This window comes from Salmo salar, chromosome 09 (assembly GCF_965601325.2).
Source record: "Salmo salar chromosome 09, fSalSal1, whole genome shotgun sequence".
Classification (NCBI taxonomy): Eukaryota; Metazoa; Chordata; class Actinopteri; order Salmoniformes; family Salmonidae; genus Salmo; species Salmo salar.
The window spans coordinates 139,998,651-140,018,069 of NC_138299.1; the positions used below are offsets into that span (position 1 = coordinate 139,998,651).

The 19,419-nt window shown below is 41.2% G+C and overlaps 1 protein-coding gene across 1 annotated transcript in view; it reads right to left on the bottom strand.

Moving 5' to 3' along the window:
• Nucleotides 1-7,461: 7,461 nt before the first annotated feature.
• LOC106612967 (kin of IRRE-like protein 3) overlaps nucleotides 7,462-19,419 on the bottom strand; it is a 224,465-nt gene continuing 212,507 nt past the window's right edge. The window contains exon 16 of the mRNA XM_082956364.1: nucleotides 7,462-18,234. Coding sequence (XP_082812490.1) covers nucleotides 17,764-18,234 — 471 coding nt within the window. The 3' untranslated portion in view covers nucleotides 7,462-17,763. The remainder of the gene's footprint in view (nucleotides 18,235-19,419) is intronic.

Here is a 19,419-nt window from a genome sequence, read left to right on the forward strand (position 1 = left end):
CATAATAACGCGGCCACTGACAACTCGTACATAGGGTCCGACCTTTTCGTTTGCGCCTCGGACACCAACACCACCCGCTGGTGGGGGGGTCCCGAGACACAAAGGGGGGGAATAGTAGCCCAGACCCATGATGAGCCTCATCGAGGCCGGTGGGGGGGGTCGAGACTACAGACAACACCGTACGAGGCCGCCAGAGCATAAATCAAATCTAGTTGTAAACTCCCCTATGAGAACAGTGAGGAGCAGACAGGCCCCTAGACGGGGATTATCTTAGAACACACCTAAGATAGTACTGAGGTGTACCACACTGGTCGTAAAGGAAGTCCAATGGACTCCACCTCCAAAACAAATGGCAACAATAATAATTCCTTGCCATGTGTAGGTTCAACTACAATACAACTAGTAATATGCTCCAATCATGTGTTCCGGTAGATAATATTTCAGAATAAATCGGTAGGACAACTGGACCCCTTGAATACCAGTACCAATACCACAGTCAGTCCAGCAACACTCAGTAAGAGGATTAGTAACCTCACAAGTTAAATTGCTATTGATAATAGCGACATAGGAGTCACTCAGAGTGCAACACGGGGAAGGGAATCTCCATTGCACTCTTCCAATGGTTAACACATGCCACTAATAAATAGAACCCTCCGTTCAGGAGAAAATTATTAGAAGTCATGAACCATGATCACACCACGTACGACTGGTCTAATACTTAGAGTACTTCCGTCGTGAGGTTAGCTCCTCCGTGGATAACATAGCTATGAAATAGACTTCATACCTATCGCCACTACAGTAGTGGAAGACACAGTGACTTGTAGAAAAACTACTACAGACTCCCTTGACACCAATTCTGACTGACCTCCAGGCATTGACCTGAAAATGACCTGACTACGTCACACTCATTCTGAACAAGTTGTAATCTGCCAGGATACTTGGCTTTCTTCCCTTGACATGCGCGATTGTGTAAGCATAAACGCACATGCACAACGGAACATCCAATTAGGATTTATGCTAGGATCACTTAAGGGTCCAAGCAAAATACCAGCCTTAGTAAAGTTGAACATTTACTTCTAGGCCTTTGACTCTACAGCACTCACCAGTTTTCTAACCAGAAGTCCATAGGTCATCCCTGTAGACTGCCCAAAACTAGTGCCTTACAGCTGTAGACTTATCATATAGTTGTCAACTTAGGATAGTACCCTAAGCGCCACCCCGCAAATTAGGAAAGCCCTAGATATGACCTTAGACAATGCCATGATAGGGTCATTTTGCCAAGACCACGGACGTAGATAGAATACAGTCCAATTAGATGATTAAGGTGGCATAACTATATTTTGTTTTGTTTATGCTTTCATTCATTTTGTTTCATTTTCTTCGGCACATAGAAAGTGATAGAGCCATAAACAACTCCCCCATACAACCATCAGTTAGTGCCACAATGCCGCTCATTTGGGAGGAAATGTAATGATATATTTCATGAGTGTGTGTGCGTTGTTAACATCTGCCTAAGTTACTGCCCAGATATTCCAGTCTGGACGACCAGACGACGGGTCCGGAACGGCGATCCCAATCCGGACATCCGCTGCCGAGCCATGGAACGGACTTCTTCATTTGCAGAGACCCTACCCGGGTCGACCACCAGAGGGGGGACTGCAATAGCAACCACCAACTGGACATCTGCTGCCCAGCCTTGGAGCGGATTTCTTCATTTGCAGACACCGTACCCGGGTCGACCGCCAGATGGGGACCACAACGATGATCCACAACCAGGACAACCCACGTTCATTTTTATGTTGGTTTACAACATGCAGTTTAATCGCAAGATTGAACCCAACATGGGGGGACTGTCATGACGTTGGCCTGTGGGTAAGGTTTATGACCCCCCCCCCCCCCATAAAGACCTTTCTCCCTTCCCCTCTCTGACCCTACTGAAGGACTTGAATAGCCTGTGTTAAATATAGACAGTCTGGGAACATCAAACAAATGGGGAAAAGGAACCATATTTTGGTAATAAAACCAGTTGGAAATATGCTTGGGAACGTAATGAGTATGTATGTCAGTTCGGTTGTCATCTGAGACATTATGACTGATGACAGGACGACATAAACTGTACCTGAGAAAGTATACACCCTCTAGTTATCAGAGTAACATGGAATTGTTATGCAATTGAAATGTTTGATATTGAAATTGTTTGTTAGGAGATTAAATGTAATTTTAGCTTCCAAATGAGAGAATTGGGTTTTCATAAGGAAAGTGCCCTGCTTGATCAGTGGCCCACCCCTGTGAAGAGACAGGGGTTATAAACGATGAAACACATCCACCCCCTCTCCACTATATAAGCCTTTGACGAAAAGATAACCACGTTGTTCCAGTACGTGAGGTCTGCAGCCTCTACGTTAGAAGGACACACGTCAAGTACAGAACTAAGCCAACCTCGGCGTGAGCTTTGGTGGCGAATGGTATGAACTTTGAGCTTATTCACTACAGAAGTGATACTTCCTAGCCGTTGAGTTAGCAGCGGCCGCTGTAGACGTGGGCTAGGAAAGGACGGACAACGGATCCAGTCTAACAGACGGACGAAGATACCACCACGTATCCAATTTACCACCAGAGACATTCTTCCGAGGACAGGAAGATCTGTTGGCCAACCCGGCCAGCATCTATGACCAATCTACCGAAGCGCAGCTCAGAGTAAATATTTATTGCATTTTCCTTTTCCAAATGGGCGGTAATTTAGAATGCATAAGATAATGTATTTGCGATAGCATAGCTGCTGTTTCTTCGTTCCTAAATCTTCCCGCTCTTTCATTCAAGCCCAACCCCCTTTCCTTTGCGTAACCAGCCATCATACAGGTTCCGTCCACCAGGACGTTTTCTGTATGACATCCTTTGTATTCTGTGTATATGTAATTCTGTGTGATTAGGTATTTAGTAAATAAATAATGAAACCCAATTTGGTATTGCTGATTCAACTTGTTAGCCAGGGTTCGTGAAGATAGCCAAGAATTTACAACTTTCATTATGAGACTGAAAATAAGATAACCTCTTGATGTTACCATAGGATAGGGGGCGCCACAGCGCATTTTGGAAAAAATTCGTGCCCATTTTCAACGGCCTACTAATCAAACTCAGAAGCTAGGATATGCATATAATTAATACCTGTGGATAGAAAACACCCTAAAGTTTTCTAAAATTTCTAAAACTGTTTGAATGGTGTCAGAACTCATATGGCAGTCAAAACCCCGAGACCGATTGAACCAGGAAGTGGAATTCTGAATTGTGGACTCAACTTCACGTCGTTGCCTATTATTCACACCGTGAGCTATCGTTTATTGAGCACTTCCTATTGTTTCCACAAGATGTCCCCAGTCTTTACAAAGTGTTTTGAGCCTTCTACTGTCGAAACTCAGTGAATGAGACGCGTTGGAAATTGGTCACAGGGGGAGGGCCATCACCATTATGACGCCGGCGGCCCTGTCTACCCCCACCTTTGGAAACGTTTTGAAACACAATACAATCGTCCCCCTCGAATCTTATTGGCTCTCTTGTTGAAACAGGCCCTGAAGATTTATGTTATACAACGTTTGACATGTTTGAACGAACCTAAATGGGGAAGAAAAAAAAATATTTCGAAACGGCTGTCAAGCGCCCGGCAGAGCATTTGGATACATCATTCAGACGCGCTAACAACAGCAAGCTAATGGAACATAAAGGATGGACTTTTTCGACCGAAAATACATCTGTTGTGGACCTGGGATTCCTGGAAGTGCTTTCTGATGAAGACAACTATAGGTAAGCGATTATTGACAATATTATACAAGATTAGATGTGATATGCGATTGTTCCAAGATGGCGCCGAGCTCGGTTTACTAGCTCATTTTCTGACTATCGCATCCCCTTTTATCGCTAAGTGTGATTACCCAGTAAAGTTATTTTTAAATCTGGTATGACAGGTGCTTTCAAGGGATATTCATCTATAAATCTTAGAATGACAATATTACATTTTAAAAATGTTTTCGAATAGTAAATCAGTAAATTGTAGCACTGTTTCCCTGGATGCATTTGACGGGAAAATAGTTAGTCAACGTCAGACGCCGATGTAAAATGCTGTTTTCATATATAAATATGAACTTTATTGAACAAAAGAATGCATGCATTGTGTAACATGATGTCCTAGGTGTGTCATCTGATGAAGTTTGTGAAAGGTTAGTGCTGCATTTAGCTGTTTTTTGGTTATTTGTGATGCATGTGGTTGGTCGGAAAATGGCTATGTTGCTGCTTTTACGATGGACTCCTCTAACATAATCTAATGATTTGCTTTTCCTGTAAAACCTTTTTGAAATCGGACGACGTGGGTCGATTCAGGAGAGGTGTATCTATAAAACGATATGAGACAGTCCTATATTTGAAAAAATATATATATTCAATTTCGTTATGCTAATGTCGCTAGGAGTTTTCCCTGGATTTTGATCCCGCATACGGGACGGGACGCTGGAGAGGATAAGGGTTAATATTGACTGCTACCGATGTAAAGTATTGCTAAGTATTTTAAGAGTTTATTCGGAAGATAACGGCTCTATAAACGTTCTTCCGGGGTGCCCCGACTTTCTAGTTAATTACATTTACATGATTAGCTTAATCAGGTAATATTAATTACAGAGAAAGGATTTTATAGGTTAGCATGTCATATCACTTAATCCGGCATAGCCAAAGACACGACAGGTACAAGACATTTTTCTATCATTTCATTGACATTGCTGTGGTGAATTCCTTCATCCTCCAGAAGGAAATGGCCAAGAGCTGTGGACAGCCCCCCATCTCACAGCTAGCCTTCAGGGAGCTGCTCATCCAGGGGCTTGCTAGCTACAGCAAGTCCACTGCAGCACCTTCTGTCCCCTCTACCTCTGTCCCTTCTGCTCCAACCAGTGGTGTTCACCTGTCCAGATTCATCTTTGCAGGCATGAATGTGCCTCAGGGCAAAAGGGCACAGTAGGGAGGCATCGTTGTGCCCTTTGTCACAGGGAGTGGCCCCCATCACCTGCACCACCTGCTCAGTAAGCCAGAAAGAGACTGCTATGGGCCATGGCACCAGCAGCACAATATTGTGTAGCGGACTGAGGGTCTTCACAATATTGTAAATAGAAAATGTGTTACTAGTTACCCTTGTTATTTTAGATTATTATTATTTTTTTGGGGGGGGGTGTGTTACAATGGCATTTATGTATTTTGTATATAGTTCTTTCCTTCAAAATGTATCACTGTACCAATTTGGCCACTTGGGTACATTTGGGTACATTTGTGTGGGACACAAGGGTGACTTCATGCTCAATGTCATGTAGCTCACTCATTTTTGAAGTTATCTGTCTAAAACTTTGCTCAGCTATTGTTGCCATCATATGTTCTTTATTCAAATCATCCCGAGCATCCTATCTGAATGTTTGGCTGTTCTTGGTCATTTGAAAGAGGATGCAGAAACAATACAAAACAGAAAACGTATGTTTATTTCCTTGTATTTTCTTCTACCAGATCTATTGTGTTATATTGTCCTACATTCAATTCACATTTCCACAACATTCAGAGTGTTTCCTTTCAAATGATACCAAGAATATGCATATCCTTGCTTCAGGGCCTGAGCTACAGGCAGTTAGATTAGGGTATGTCTTTAGGCGGAAATTGAGAAGAAGGGGGTGTCGTGTCTTTGGGGTACCATTAAACTGAAGACATGTTTATCAATTAACTCCCTGTAATTATTATCACGCGATTAAACTGATTAATCGTTTAATTGTAATTAACTAGGAGATCGGGGCACCAAGGAGAATATTCAGATTACAAAGTTATAATTTTCCTAATATAACTTTCCTATATTATAGTATAGGCCGATTATCTTCTGGTTTAAATGGTGTATTTTACCTCTAGTCCAGTCTCATTCCAAACGTCGTAAATTGTTGTATCTGCACGAACCCAGTCTTTACTAAAATCATCCATACATCAATTGTCTTAAAATCATTTATTTACTACACTAAGTAATTAACAGAAAACATACAAACAGTAATTATCGTCACAAAGGATTGGTAGAGGAATGTGCCCTTGTGGGCTAAACAGGCAGGTCGGCCTGTTGAACGATGGATCATAAAAGTCAGCTGAGGATGCACACCTACAGAGTTCATTAATATTACAATTGATATGCTAATCCTTTGCACATGAACGCTCACTCCTTCGGGAACAATTGCAATCAATATATATTTACGCTCAGTGTGTCGTCGGGATCCTTGTTGGAGAGTTCTGTTCTGTTGGGGAGTTTTGTCTCTCTCTCTCTCTCTCTCTCTCTCTCTCTCTCTCTCTCTCTCTCTCTCGGTTAGAATGGATCTTTCAGAGCGACATTCATTAATGTCGTCATAGAATGGATGTTTCGTTGGTCTTCGCGTTCGATGATATAATTTACTTAGCTGCAGACTAATAATTAATATCAAAGACTTGTTCTTATTCTGTCGGTCTCGATAGTCTAAAAGTTAACCACGTGGTGTAGTTCACTTTCAGTAGAGGAATTGGATGGTAATACCTACTGGCCAACTCACTAATGGAGTGGAGGCCTGGTCTAAAGAAATGTAGCTCAGGGTATAGTTTTATAGTGACCCTAGAACAGGCTTGTCAAATGACGCCTGGTCCTGTCTGTGTCCCTGGGGGCGTGCCGATGGCTGAGTTAGGCTTGGTACAGAAATCCAATTCTATCACATTAACATCAGTACATAGCATCTCAATGTATTACAAATAGCTTTATCCTTATTAATCATTTGCAATTATGTCTACTCATGATAAGGTAAAAAGTTTATGTTTCTGTCTCCATATTATATTGCAAATATATCCAATGCAAAAAACATCTACATTTAAATGGTATTAATATTAATTTGCATATAGCTAGCTAACATTAGGCTATAACTAGTCAAGCAAATGTCTTTGAAATAGAAATAGGAAGAATAAGATCATACACGTAATGTTAGCTAGCGAGACAGCCAACTAATGTTAGCTAGCTAACAATACACTTCAACTTGAAATGAAACCACTTTCTGTCAAAATTTGAAAAGTGTAATATTTGAAAATGTAGCTAGCTAGACTATCTTACTACATGTCCATACATATATCATGGATGGACATGTCTCCTGTTGGATGCCATGGTTACCCTTAGTTTGAAGATGTAATCCGGAGAAAGGTGTTTTCTCCAGCTCCTTAGCTGTCATACTCAAATTGCACTGATTTCAAAACTCTGTCCTCCAGAAAGTGGAGAGCATACATGTAACATTAGCTAGCGAGCCAGACAGCCCACTCATTATCTCAGCCAATCATGGTTAACGTGAAGGTCCCCCCTTTTTCTGTGGCTAAACCAACTAGGCTCGTAATTTAACAATTTTATTTGTATTTACAGATGGCATTCAAGTTTGTTATTAAGGGACATGAAAGTTCACATGTTGGAGAAGGCATTTCTGCCAAAAAACACATTTTGACAAAAACGTCTCTCCTGTGAAGTAGTGACCCACGACATACTGTACGCCTAGTTTCCTGAAACGGGTCACATATGGTAAAGAAAGAGTGTTCTCTTTCCAGTCTTTTCGGTCCTCTGAAGCAGCAGGTTGTCATTGTCAAAATACCATCTTTGGAGAACAATTGTGAGGTAATAATTTTGCACTGACTGAGTGAGCGTTTATGAGATGAAGTAGAACTAGAACTGCCCGCGTCCTCCTTTCTTAGAAAATTGGAAAAAGGGGCCAATCCTTAAGAGGTTTTTAAGGTCTTACTCACATAATCTATGAGAACAGCTGGTTCTCTCATGCATGGTTCAGTGTAGAAGGAATTTAGCTTGTCTGGTAGGCTCACATTGCTGAGCAGCTCGCGGCTGAGTTTCCCTTTGTTTACAAGCCCTGCCACATCCGTCGAGCGTCAGAGCCAGAGTAGTAGGATTCAATCTTATTCCTGTATTGACGCTTTGCCTGTTTGATAGCAGCTCTAGGATTTAACTCATTGTGGATGTTGCCTGTGGATGGCTTCTGGTTGGGATTTGTACGTACGGACACTGTGGGGACGACGTCATCGACGCACTTATTAAGCCAGTGACAGATGTGGTAAACTCCTCAATGTTATCGGATGAATCCTGGAACATATTCCAGTCTGTGCTAGCGAAACAGTACTGTAGCTTAGCATCCACTTCATCCGACCACTTCTGGATTGAGAGCATCACTGTTTGAGTTTTTGCATGTAAGTAGGAAGCAGGAGGATAGAGTTATGGTCTGATTTGCCAAAATTAGGGCGAGGGAGCACCAGGTATGCGTTCTTGTGTGGAGTAAAGGTGATGTAGTGTTTTGTCGCTACTAGTCGCAGAGGGGACATGCTGATAAATGAGGTAAAACTGATTTCAGTTTCCCTGCATTAAAATCATTAGCCAAAGTGAGTCCGGAAGTATGCCGGTTTGTCCTCCTTTTACCGGTATGTGGTAAATCTAAAAAGTAATTACCATTATCAACATCTTTTGGTTGGTTTCAACTTTGAATATGTTGAGAACTTTTTGGTTCAAAGAGCGAAAAGACACAGGACGCCTATAAATGAGTCATTTTATGCCAGCTTCAGTTGGGGGCTTTAGTTAGAGGATCTATAATTTACTAAAAGACAGATGTTGGTATAATGAGCTTTCCACTGCAACAGCTGTCCTTAAACAAATGACAGTAAGGGAGGGATTTTACAGGCAATTGCATTGAGGCTACAGCAGTGTAGGACTTTTTCATGTAATGACGTGTCACTGAACTCTATTCAATATCCCATAAGGACACAAGGAGGAAACATTTAGATGAATACTAGTCTGGCATATGCCTACAAGAATAGAATAGATGTATAACATTATTTCTAGAGAACCAAGGTACAAGGCAGATTTGAGAGTTCAGTTAATATTACTGGGTACATCCATTATGGTTGCTGGTATGGACTAAAGAGAGGGAGCACCTTTGTTTCTGTGTATTTCCGATAAACAAATGCTAGCAGACATAATTTGCATATCGGGCCTCACTGCGCAGGCCTTCATTGTACAGTTCCCTCCCTCTTTCCATCTTTCCATCTCTCTGCTACCTATTACATGCCATGTAATAGCTGTCTGTAGATAATTCTGTAATGGAGTGCTTCAGCGCATCAAACGCTGATTCTGCCATACGCACCAATTTTGGGCCTTTTGTCAAATTGGATTTCAAATCCAATTATCAGGCAAGGTAATCCACAACAGAATAACCTGCTGTAATCACTCATTTGGACGGATGCAGAGTCATTTGGGAGTCATTTCGGGAACAATCCTGCATCTGTGGGAAATTGGGAATAGGGGATGACGCCCGGGGAGGGTTTGGGGAGGGAGAGGTGGAGGTGGAGGAAGCCCCCTACTTTGACAGAAAATTGAACAATTAGAGGTCAGTCAGGAATATGTGTTTAAAATGCATTGGTGAGGTGCATGTGTACAACTTTACTGTAACGTTAATATGAGCAATTATGTACCGTCTGGGTTGTATTAAATTAGTTTATTGATGATTTTACTGTGCAATTCATATTGTATTTTCCCTACTATGCAGATGCTGTGTTTATTGTCAAATATATTTAAGACACCTTTTCAATGACAGATAGGTGTTCAATTTTAATACCACAAGAGAACTTGAGAACTTGTCATGGCATTGGCTTTGAAGAAACGTTCTGTACATCTTGGAACAATCACGTGCACAGTCTGTCTGGTTACCCTTATTCTTTTTCATAGCCTTTCAGGGCTCACAAAGAGAAATAATGCTGTCTGAGACAGGATTTCAAGACTGCGGCTAACACTGAGAAGGATAATTATTTGGTAGACAAGTGTTCTGTCTCAGTCGCCTCTTTCTTTCCCTTCCCACATATTTGATCCTCAATGGGAATTCGACATCTGGTCAGATGGTGAGCTGATTATACCTTTAAAGACTAAGAATAGCATTTTTTTCTCTGTATTATTATAATCATACAGCTATGTAGACAAGCACTCTCCAGGGTTGGGGAGTAACGAATTACATGTAATCCGTTACATGTAAGGGATTATAAAAAAACTAACTGTAATCCGTTACCAGCTAAAATATTGTAATCAGATTACAGATACTTTTGAAAAACTAGATTACTTCTAGGATTACTTTTAAATTCAGAAAGGATGTTTGCGTAAAAATAATATTTGACACTTCTCTGTTTCTCAATGACATTCAAATCAGCATTGAAAAAAGGCTCAAGTTGAAATTTGTTCAATGTGAGCAAGTCTGACCATAAGTCAGAGACCACTATGATGACACACCAAATGTGTTTGTGTGTTTTGATGGATTGTGGGAAAAGAGCAGGAATAGGCTTTTGTAGGCTACAGTCCAAGCTAAGTATTCTAATGGTGCGACTTCTGTCGGCATCCAAAGATTATCCAACTTGAATAAACGCTTGACAGCAGTGGTGTCGTCTATGGCGATACGGCTATCACTTATTATTGATATCTATATAGCACATTGATGTGAATCACACTACTGCTCTCTCATTTAGCTATTTGCGCATTACGGATTGTGGTTGTTGTGGATGGCTGTTCACAAATCTAAATGTATATTTGAACAGAATAATGGTTGAATTCAAGAAGTTTAAGCTGCTGATCAATCATTGTTTCTGAAACCAGTGGACAGCCAGTGAAAAATGTGCTCTTGCAACAGCTACATAGTGCAGATCCCAGCCTATGGAATAAAGTGAGGCTTTTATTGCTCAATCTAATTCATGCTGATAAAAAAAATTCAACCATAGGCCTAATAGACACATGCTCAAACTCGCACACTTTTGATAGACTTAAAGGGGCAATCTGTAGTTGCTACATCCATTTTTGGATATGTACATTTTATATACAATACCAGTCAAAAGTTTGGACACACCTACTCATTCAATGTTTTTTCTTTATTTTGAATATTTTCTAAAATGTAGACTAATAGTGAAGACATCAAAACTATGAAATAACACATGTAGTAACCAAAAAAGTGTTAAACAAATCAAAATGTACATATTTGTAATGTGTATACTAATAATTGGGAAGCAAGTACAGAGAGTGAATTTAATAAATAAATGAACATGGAACAAAACAAGAAACATGAATAGCCTGAGGAAAGAACCAAGTGGAGTGACAGATATAGGGGAGGTAATCAGGAAGGTCATAGAGTCCAGGTGAGTCTCATGAGGCGCAGGTGTGCATAACTATGGTGACAGGTGTGCGTAATAATGAGTAAACTGGCGACAATGAGCAACAGAGAGGAGGAGCGCTAGTGGACGTGACAATATTCTATATTCTTTAAAGTAGCCACCCTTTGCCTTGCTGACAGCCTTGCACACTCTTGGCATTCTCTCAACCAACTTCTCCTGGAATGCTTTTCCAACAGTACTGAAGGAGTTTCAGTACTGCTGAGCACTTGTTGGCTGCTTTTCCTTCACTCTGCGGTCCAACACATCCCAAACCATTTCAAATGGGTTGAGGTCGAGTGAATGCGGAGGCCAGGTCATCTGATGCAACACTCCATCACTCTCCTTCTTGGTCAGATAGCCCTTACACAGCCTGGAGATGTGTTGGGTCATTGTCCTGTTGAAAAACAAATGATAGTCCCACTAAGAGCAAACCAGATGGGATGGCTTATCACTGCAGAATGTGTGAATTCAAGGCACACTTGAATTTAGAATTCAAGTGTGCCTTGAATTCTAAATAAATCACTGACAGTGTAACCAGCAGAACACCCCCACACCATCACACTTCCTACTCCAGGCTTCATGGTGGGAACCACACATGCAGAGATCATTTGCTTACCTACTCTTCATCTCACAAAGACACGGCCGTTGAACCCAAAAATCTCACATTTGGAATCATCAGTCCAAAGGAATGATTTCCACCGGTCTAATGTCCATTGCTTGTGTTTCTTGGTCCAAACAAGTCTCTTCTTATTATTAGTGTCCTTTAGTAGTCGTTTCTTTGCAGAAATTCGACCATGAAGGCCTGATTCACGCAGTCTCCTCTGAACAGTTGATGTTGAGATGTGTCTGATACTTTAACTCTGTGAAGCATTTATTTGGGCTGCAATTTCTGAGGTTGGTAACTCTAATGAACTTATCCTCTGCACCAGAGGTAACTCTCGGTCTTCCTTTCCCGTGGCGGTCCTCATGAGAGCCAGTTTCATCATAGCGCTTGGTGGTTTTTGTGACAACACATTTTCCAGATTGACTGACCTTCATGTCTTAAAGTAATGATGGACTGTCATTTCTCTTTTCTTATTTGAGCTGTTCTTGCCATAATATGGACTTGGTCTTTTACCAAATAGAGCTATCTTCTGTATACCACCCCTACCTTGTCACAACACAACTGATAGGCTCGAACGCATTAAGAAGGAAAGAAATTACACAAATTAACTTTTAACCTCATGAAGCTGGTTGAGAGAATGCCAAGAATGTGCAAAGCTGTCATCAATGCAAAGGGTGGCTACTTTGAAGAATCTCTAATATAAAATATGTTTTGATTTGTTTAACACGTTTTTTGTTTACTACATTATTCCATATGTGTTATTTCATAGTTTATGTCATCACTATTATTCTATTATGTAGAAAATAGTAAAAATAAAGAAACATCCTTGAATGAGTAGGTGTATGCAAACTTTTAACTGGTACTGTTTATCCATTGATTCTTGAAGAATATAACTTATAAATGCCTCATGAGCTTAGTTCAACTGTCACATTCCACGATAACCCAAAATATAAACTTGTTTTTCTCCAATGTTTGTAAACTTTGTAAATGTAAACACACTGTATAGCCTCATAACATGGTTAAAACAATCATTTTGATATCATGGATGGTCAGTCCTTGCATCCATAGCTCTGTTCTATGACCTGAGAGGGGTTACGTTTCTCCAGGCCCATCCCTCAGCTATTTACTAAAACAGAGCCTCCGTTTTGTTATTGTTTCATCTGTGGATTTGCCCTTTAAACAGCTGCATATTATCAAGATATCAACATGTCCCCAACAAAAAGTTTAACAATAGGCCTATAGGAAATGCAGCATATATATGGCATTCTTTTTTCCCATGTAAATAGCACTTTTCAGTAGTGCTCAAAGCATGCCATTCCATGAGCGTAGCATTTCTTTTTAAACTCGAATCAATCAGCCCATCAATCAGTAGGGCTGGCTAATCCTTAGTTTTGGGGTTATGCTGAGGTAAAACAAATTGGCTAATCTATACTTCCATATTTCCAAGTCCTATTCTTGAAGATCAAGGGATATAACATTTATTGTAATTACTGGAATTCTAATAGACTTTGTTTTTTAATTTAAAGATATAATTGAATCGTATTATTATATGTATTAGAAAACGATGGGTTAGAGGAAGCCTACATAACCAAACCATATAGTCAAATTTAACATCCATATTTGGCCAGCTTTGTAAACTTTAACATTGATTATCCTGCAGTAGATGTCGTTCAATTGGTAACATACACTGTTGACTTCTTCTAATGCCTCTTAAGCAGAAGGTAATCTAAAAGCAACTGTATGTAATCAGATTACGTTACTGAGTTTGGGCAATCCAAAAGTTATGTTACTGATTACAATTTTGGACAGGTAACTAGTAACTGTAAAATATTACATTTAGAAAGTAACCTACCCAACCCTGGCACTCACACATCTGACTCATAGATAAACACTCACGCTTCTCTCAATGACAAACAAACAAGCACTCTTGAAGGTGAAATCAAGACACGTTCAGACAATTATTATAATTTTTTCCCCCAAATATACAGAGCAAAAGCATCATAGATTCACAGACCAGTACGGGTAAAATACATTTTTTCATCTTTTTTAAAATTTGTTTTAAATACAGAGGGCCACTGCGTGAAAATAGTGGTTTAGCCAGTACAATGTTCACTTTCTCTTTAAATTACAGTATATACGTTGAGGATTCACTATTTATATTGACTTTTAAAACTTCCATGTCAATATCTTTTTGTAGCAGACTATCAAGATATTGATTGGTAGAAAAGAAAATGGAGGACGTTGTAGCATATACTAGTGTCTGTAAACCACCATTTTCAGGCAGAGCTACATTATGACAGTGTCAGTGTTTGGCATGATATATTTCTTCATACATTTTTTTCTACTATTTAACTCAGACCAAGCAAAATGTTCTGTGGGGCACAAGTCACTGATGCAATATAGCCACATGTCACAGAAATCATTACAAAGAGAACTATCCACCAATCTGAGACTACTGTAGCGCCCCCCTCTCCCCTCTACCCCAGAAACAGCCTTGTGGGATGGGGAAAATGTGGACCAAACAGTGGTCTTCAACACCACTGAAAAATGGAGGATTTACCTCCCTGGCTCGGTGACCCTGGAAATGGATGTTGTGTTTTATCAGGGAAGGGCAGCAACCCTGTGTTATCATTGTGGGCATATTTATTCATCTGTTTGGCCAAGGCATATTTCTAAAACATGGCAAACAGCACCAGCTGGTGCCAAACAAACACCCCTCCTCAGGTCAAACATGCAGACTGGTGTATGTGTACCCACATGGGCTTTGATTCCCACAGCAGTATATGTGATGAGCATGGCACAGGTGATACTGTATACAGACTCCCACGGTAGCAAGTTGACGGTGGGGGGTTGGTAGAATAGCATTTAATTTATTAATCCATCCAGTTTGCTGGTCACACAAAGACAGATGTTAGAAAACCTCACGAACGTTGTGTGTCTGGAGTTGATGCACTACGGCTCCAGTTAGTTGGTACTATTCTAACCCATCAGTAAGACAGGGCTGAATCTGGGAAGGGAAGCAAGTGGAAGAGAGTCTCTTTTCTCTAGGGACATTCTAGCTCCCATCTCACCCCATGAACAGTTCCCGTGCCACACCCAAGGGCCAAACAGCTTTGACCGTGTGACTGTGTGAGAGAGACTGCCACAAAGAGATTAAAAACTGCTCACACAAACAACATGTTTGCAAAGACAAGCTTGGTTGGAGATGTCAATGAATGCTGAGAGAAAAAAAAGGAACGGAAAATTGATTGTCTGTCTGTACAATATTGATGGTATAGGGATTTGTTTTGCCCTAATATACTGAAAACTGACTGAGAAAATAAGTAACTGCAAAATTATATACAGAGAGAATTGGAGATTTATATACAGTGTTCTAAGAGCCAAGCTGAATTATCAGCATTGACACAGACCTTTTTGTGTTTAAGCCGTACAATGGGCACCAATCCATTTGTAAAATTAGAGTCAAACCACCACCACTCATGTAGAAAAGCCCATTGAAATGCCTTGAATATAATCATATGTAAAATGCTTACAGCAACAACTTTCTCATTGGTCGAAGGTACAGTCTAACTCTTAGAAAGGATTGTCAATTTTCAGCAAGACAACAAAAGTGAAGGACTAGTTAGTACATTTATCTATTCCATTGGCCAAGTATTCCTGCAGAAGAAGAGTCATGCAAAATAATGAGATACGAGAGGACTGTTTTAGATTTGAAAAACAGGAAATTACATCATCATTACAACTCGGTGTCTACTGTATTGCCGTTAAACTGGAGCATGTTGTTTTCCTGGCATTAGGCTACATTTTAACCTTCTCTGATGCTATATCTAATAATAATCAAACTGATGTTAGAAAGCAGGGCCTGTCTGTCCAGAACTAGAAGCCACCCACAGGCAAACATCTTTTAAAGGCTTTTGAAGGCTAACTGATGATGTAACCTATGATACTGTATAATTGCGAGGTTGAATTGCAGACAAGTAATATACTGTAACTAACTGACACTCCAAGAACTGCCCTTGAGAATTACTGTAATTCTTCCCCACCCTACTTAAGACCTCTACAATGGAGGACTCATAAGTCTTGTACTGTATGGTAGCGCAGGCCTGACTGTATGGTGTGTGGTGATATGTAGTGTGGTGGCAAAATGATGTACTGTATATTTTAGTCATTATCACCAACACAACCACATTGATTAACTCATCCAATATAGTGTGCTGTACTGGATTAACATTATCGTGGTTGGTATTGTCTGGTGTTAAAGTACTTGTCCTGTACGTGACATGCCCTGTGTTTCATGTGACCATGTCACCTTCCACAGCAGGCTAGCTAGCAGAGACGAGGCATTGTGGATCTACCCTACAAGTCCAGTTTGTATTTATCAGTGATGTTGTTTGTTTTTGTCTTTCCCTCATCTCTCGACTAAAATGACAAGAATGATAATGGTGAAAAAAGTGAAATTCCATATCTGGCATGAACAATACGCTCACTTAAAACAGTCAGCGTATATACAGTAGTCTCACAGCAGCCAAATGAACAAAATACAGGAAATAAAAATAAAAATGTACATAATATATTCCTATCCATTTCCATCGATGAGCAGCTAGATCACAGTAGGTATACAGTCTGGATTGACTGAGCTCCAGTGTTAACATGGTATTGGGAAAGCCACATGATGATGAGAAGCTCTGTTACAGTACACAGTGTTTACATTTGGTTCCGCAGGCAGCATCCTATCCTGTGGACATGGCTGATGATCTAAAGCATATAGTATGAAAGACTTCACATTACATGGGTAGGGCACACATTATAGTCAGGCAGCTATGCTCTCCTCCATTTGAGCTGGCATGGTGCCAACAGGTTGACTGAGTAACCAATCCCCTTCTTTAAATTAGAACATATCCCGTTCAGCTTCTGAATGCAAAAGTTTATCTCCTGAAATATCTCTGGGCATTTCAAATAGTCCCACTCAAGGCAAGACATAAAAAAGGGTAAAAACTCTATTCCGAGACCTCAAAACAAGTTAACTCAAACAGCCAAATAAAAATAAAGAATGCTGAATAAAGATGCATAATGTACACTGATATTATTCCTTTATCTCAGAGTGGCAAACTGTGAAACGACGACCCAGACTTTCCGGTTGAGATCACGGGCCTCCTTATCTACAGAGTTCTGAGAGCTGGGAGCCCGGGGAAAAGTCTGGCGTCGGTTAATTGTTTGGCAAGTCTGGGCAAATTTGGAGAGTTTTACTCCACCCACACACGGGATGAAGTTGAATCAGCCAAGCTTAACATGTAATGTGTGTGAGCGGATGCTGGGGGGAGAGAGGGGATAAGAAAGAAGAAAAGCTTTGACCATTAATACACATTCACAGTTGTGCTTAGAACAACAAGAGAGCAGCAGAATATTGGCTTACACGTACCAAGTGATGGGTTACTTTTGCCACCCATAAGAGAGTGGTCTCACTTTGTTTGAAAGAGAACTTGCTGTAGACCAAGACTCCTAGCCCCCAGCCTCAGTGTTTGGTTATTTTGCTGTCTTATATGGGATCCTATTTCCACTGAAATCAGTGCAGCAACCACCTCCACACTTGAGTTGTGTCCATGTTGGCAAAATACCTCTCTATGGCGCAGCTACTGTATGTTTATGGGTTAGTGGAAAACTGGGCAACAGGAGGTGGTTTCTGATGAGCTTAGGATGAGACGTGGGGAGAATGCAAGGCTTCTTGATCCACTGGTTGGAACACAGAGAAGTCTGAACAAGTTCAATGTGAGTTAAAGCCACCTATTTCAAGGCTTCCCACAAACACATCATGTGCTTTGAAACGTAGGTCCCTTCTCTGTCTCAGGAAGCTGTGTTTCCCATAGTCCCAACCCATGGCTGGATGCCCCAAGACAGGCAGGCCTTCTCTGACGGTCAGGTCAGACGTGGGTCTGCATGCGCTTCTGGAGGGGCCGTGTGAGGTCTGAGTTCTGGGAGGAGGACTGGGAGTAGTGGGATGAGGAGGAGGCGGAGGCCTTGCTGTCCTTGTCGAATTGCACGTAGCCATCCTGCTTGCTGTAGCTGCTGACGCTGCTGTCACACTGCGTGTCGATGAAGGAACTGGAGTCGCTGAGTGATCCTCTCTGGAACTCCCTCTCGCACAGCTCGATGGAGCTGCTGCCCATGCCCAGCACGAAGCGCTGGCTGTAGTCGTACAGACGGTTTGGCCCGGCACCTAGGGTGGAGTAGATGTTGGTGAAGGACATGCCCGTGGGTACCCGCTGCTTGCCCCCGGTGGTGGCAGCGGTGGGATTCCGCATCTCTGTAGTCTGGTTACCTTTCAGGGTGATGGTGGGGGTGGAGTGGTGCTCCTTGAAGGTGTTGACACTGTAGTATCCGTTGGTGGGGTCCTTAAAGAGGCAATATGGGAGAGGAGAGAAGAGGAGGGGAGAGCATTTTAATTAGTTTTATCATTGTCAAGTTTGAAAAATGACCCGACTAGGTATGCCTTGTTGGCAATGCACAATAGAGGACAAAAACTACTTTTCTTAGTAAGGAAAATGTCTGTAAAGCAGAACATCTCTGGGGGGAAACATAGAAAATTAAGTCATCCCATTATTTGTATGTGTTTATTCTTCTCAAAGCTTAACCAGTGTCAAGGTCAAACTGGTTTTAAGTACCATTCAAATTGGCAAATAAATAAGGATTTTTTTATAGCTAAAGCTTAAAATTATGATTTAGTCTTCTTCTGCATAAACCTCTACAATCATGTTACTTGCTAATTAACAAGCCTTGATGATTCACAGATGATTCACAGTCACTAATTCCCCAGTTTTAATTGGGCCCAAAATTGTTTGTGAAAACATAGTCTTGAATTTGATATGTGCAAAATAAATGACTTGTGTGGAGCCATGGCTGCCATGCCGAGGTTGCTGTTGTCACAGCTCCTGGCTCTTGCCTCGGTGATTGCTGTTGCTAAGAATCAGGTGTGACAAGGCTGTGAGAATGAACATGAATGTCAAGACCAATGAGCACAATGCCGCCATTGCTGCAGTGCAGAGGTTGAGGTTGTCACACAGCTCCTGGCTCCTGCCTTGACAATACTGTTGCTAAGAAGCAGCCGGGACAAGGCTGTGAGAATGAACGTAAATGTCAAGCCCAACGAGAACAATACTGGATCCCAGAGGAGCCATTCTAATCATGGGCAAATGACACAACTATGACAACCTAAAAGAATCCTCGTCATTATCAGACTTTGTGTTCCCTTATCTGGTGTCTGGTCCACAGTGATCTCCTCCCATACACAGACTCATCAGTGTGGATCAAAAGAGCCAAGTCCAATGGAAACAGGTATACAGACAGAACACCAGATGAATACTCTCGGGTACTGGGGAAACAATCATATGTACAATGGCATAAATAAACCTGACCACAATTTTGTTTTCAGCTCCTGATTGGCTTTGGCGTTCTGTGTGCTGAGTTTGAATTGGCCATCGTTCATAGTGAGTTGCTTGTTCCATAGTCTAATGATATTATCTGTGCGTCTTGTTTGGAGGTTTTTATTTCAATATTTATTTCTTTAGAAGTATAATGCC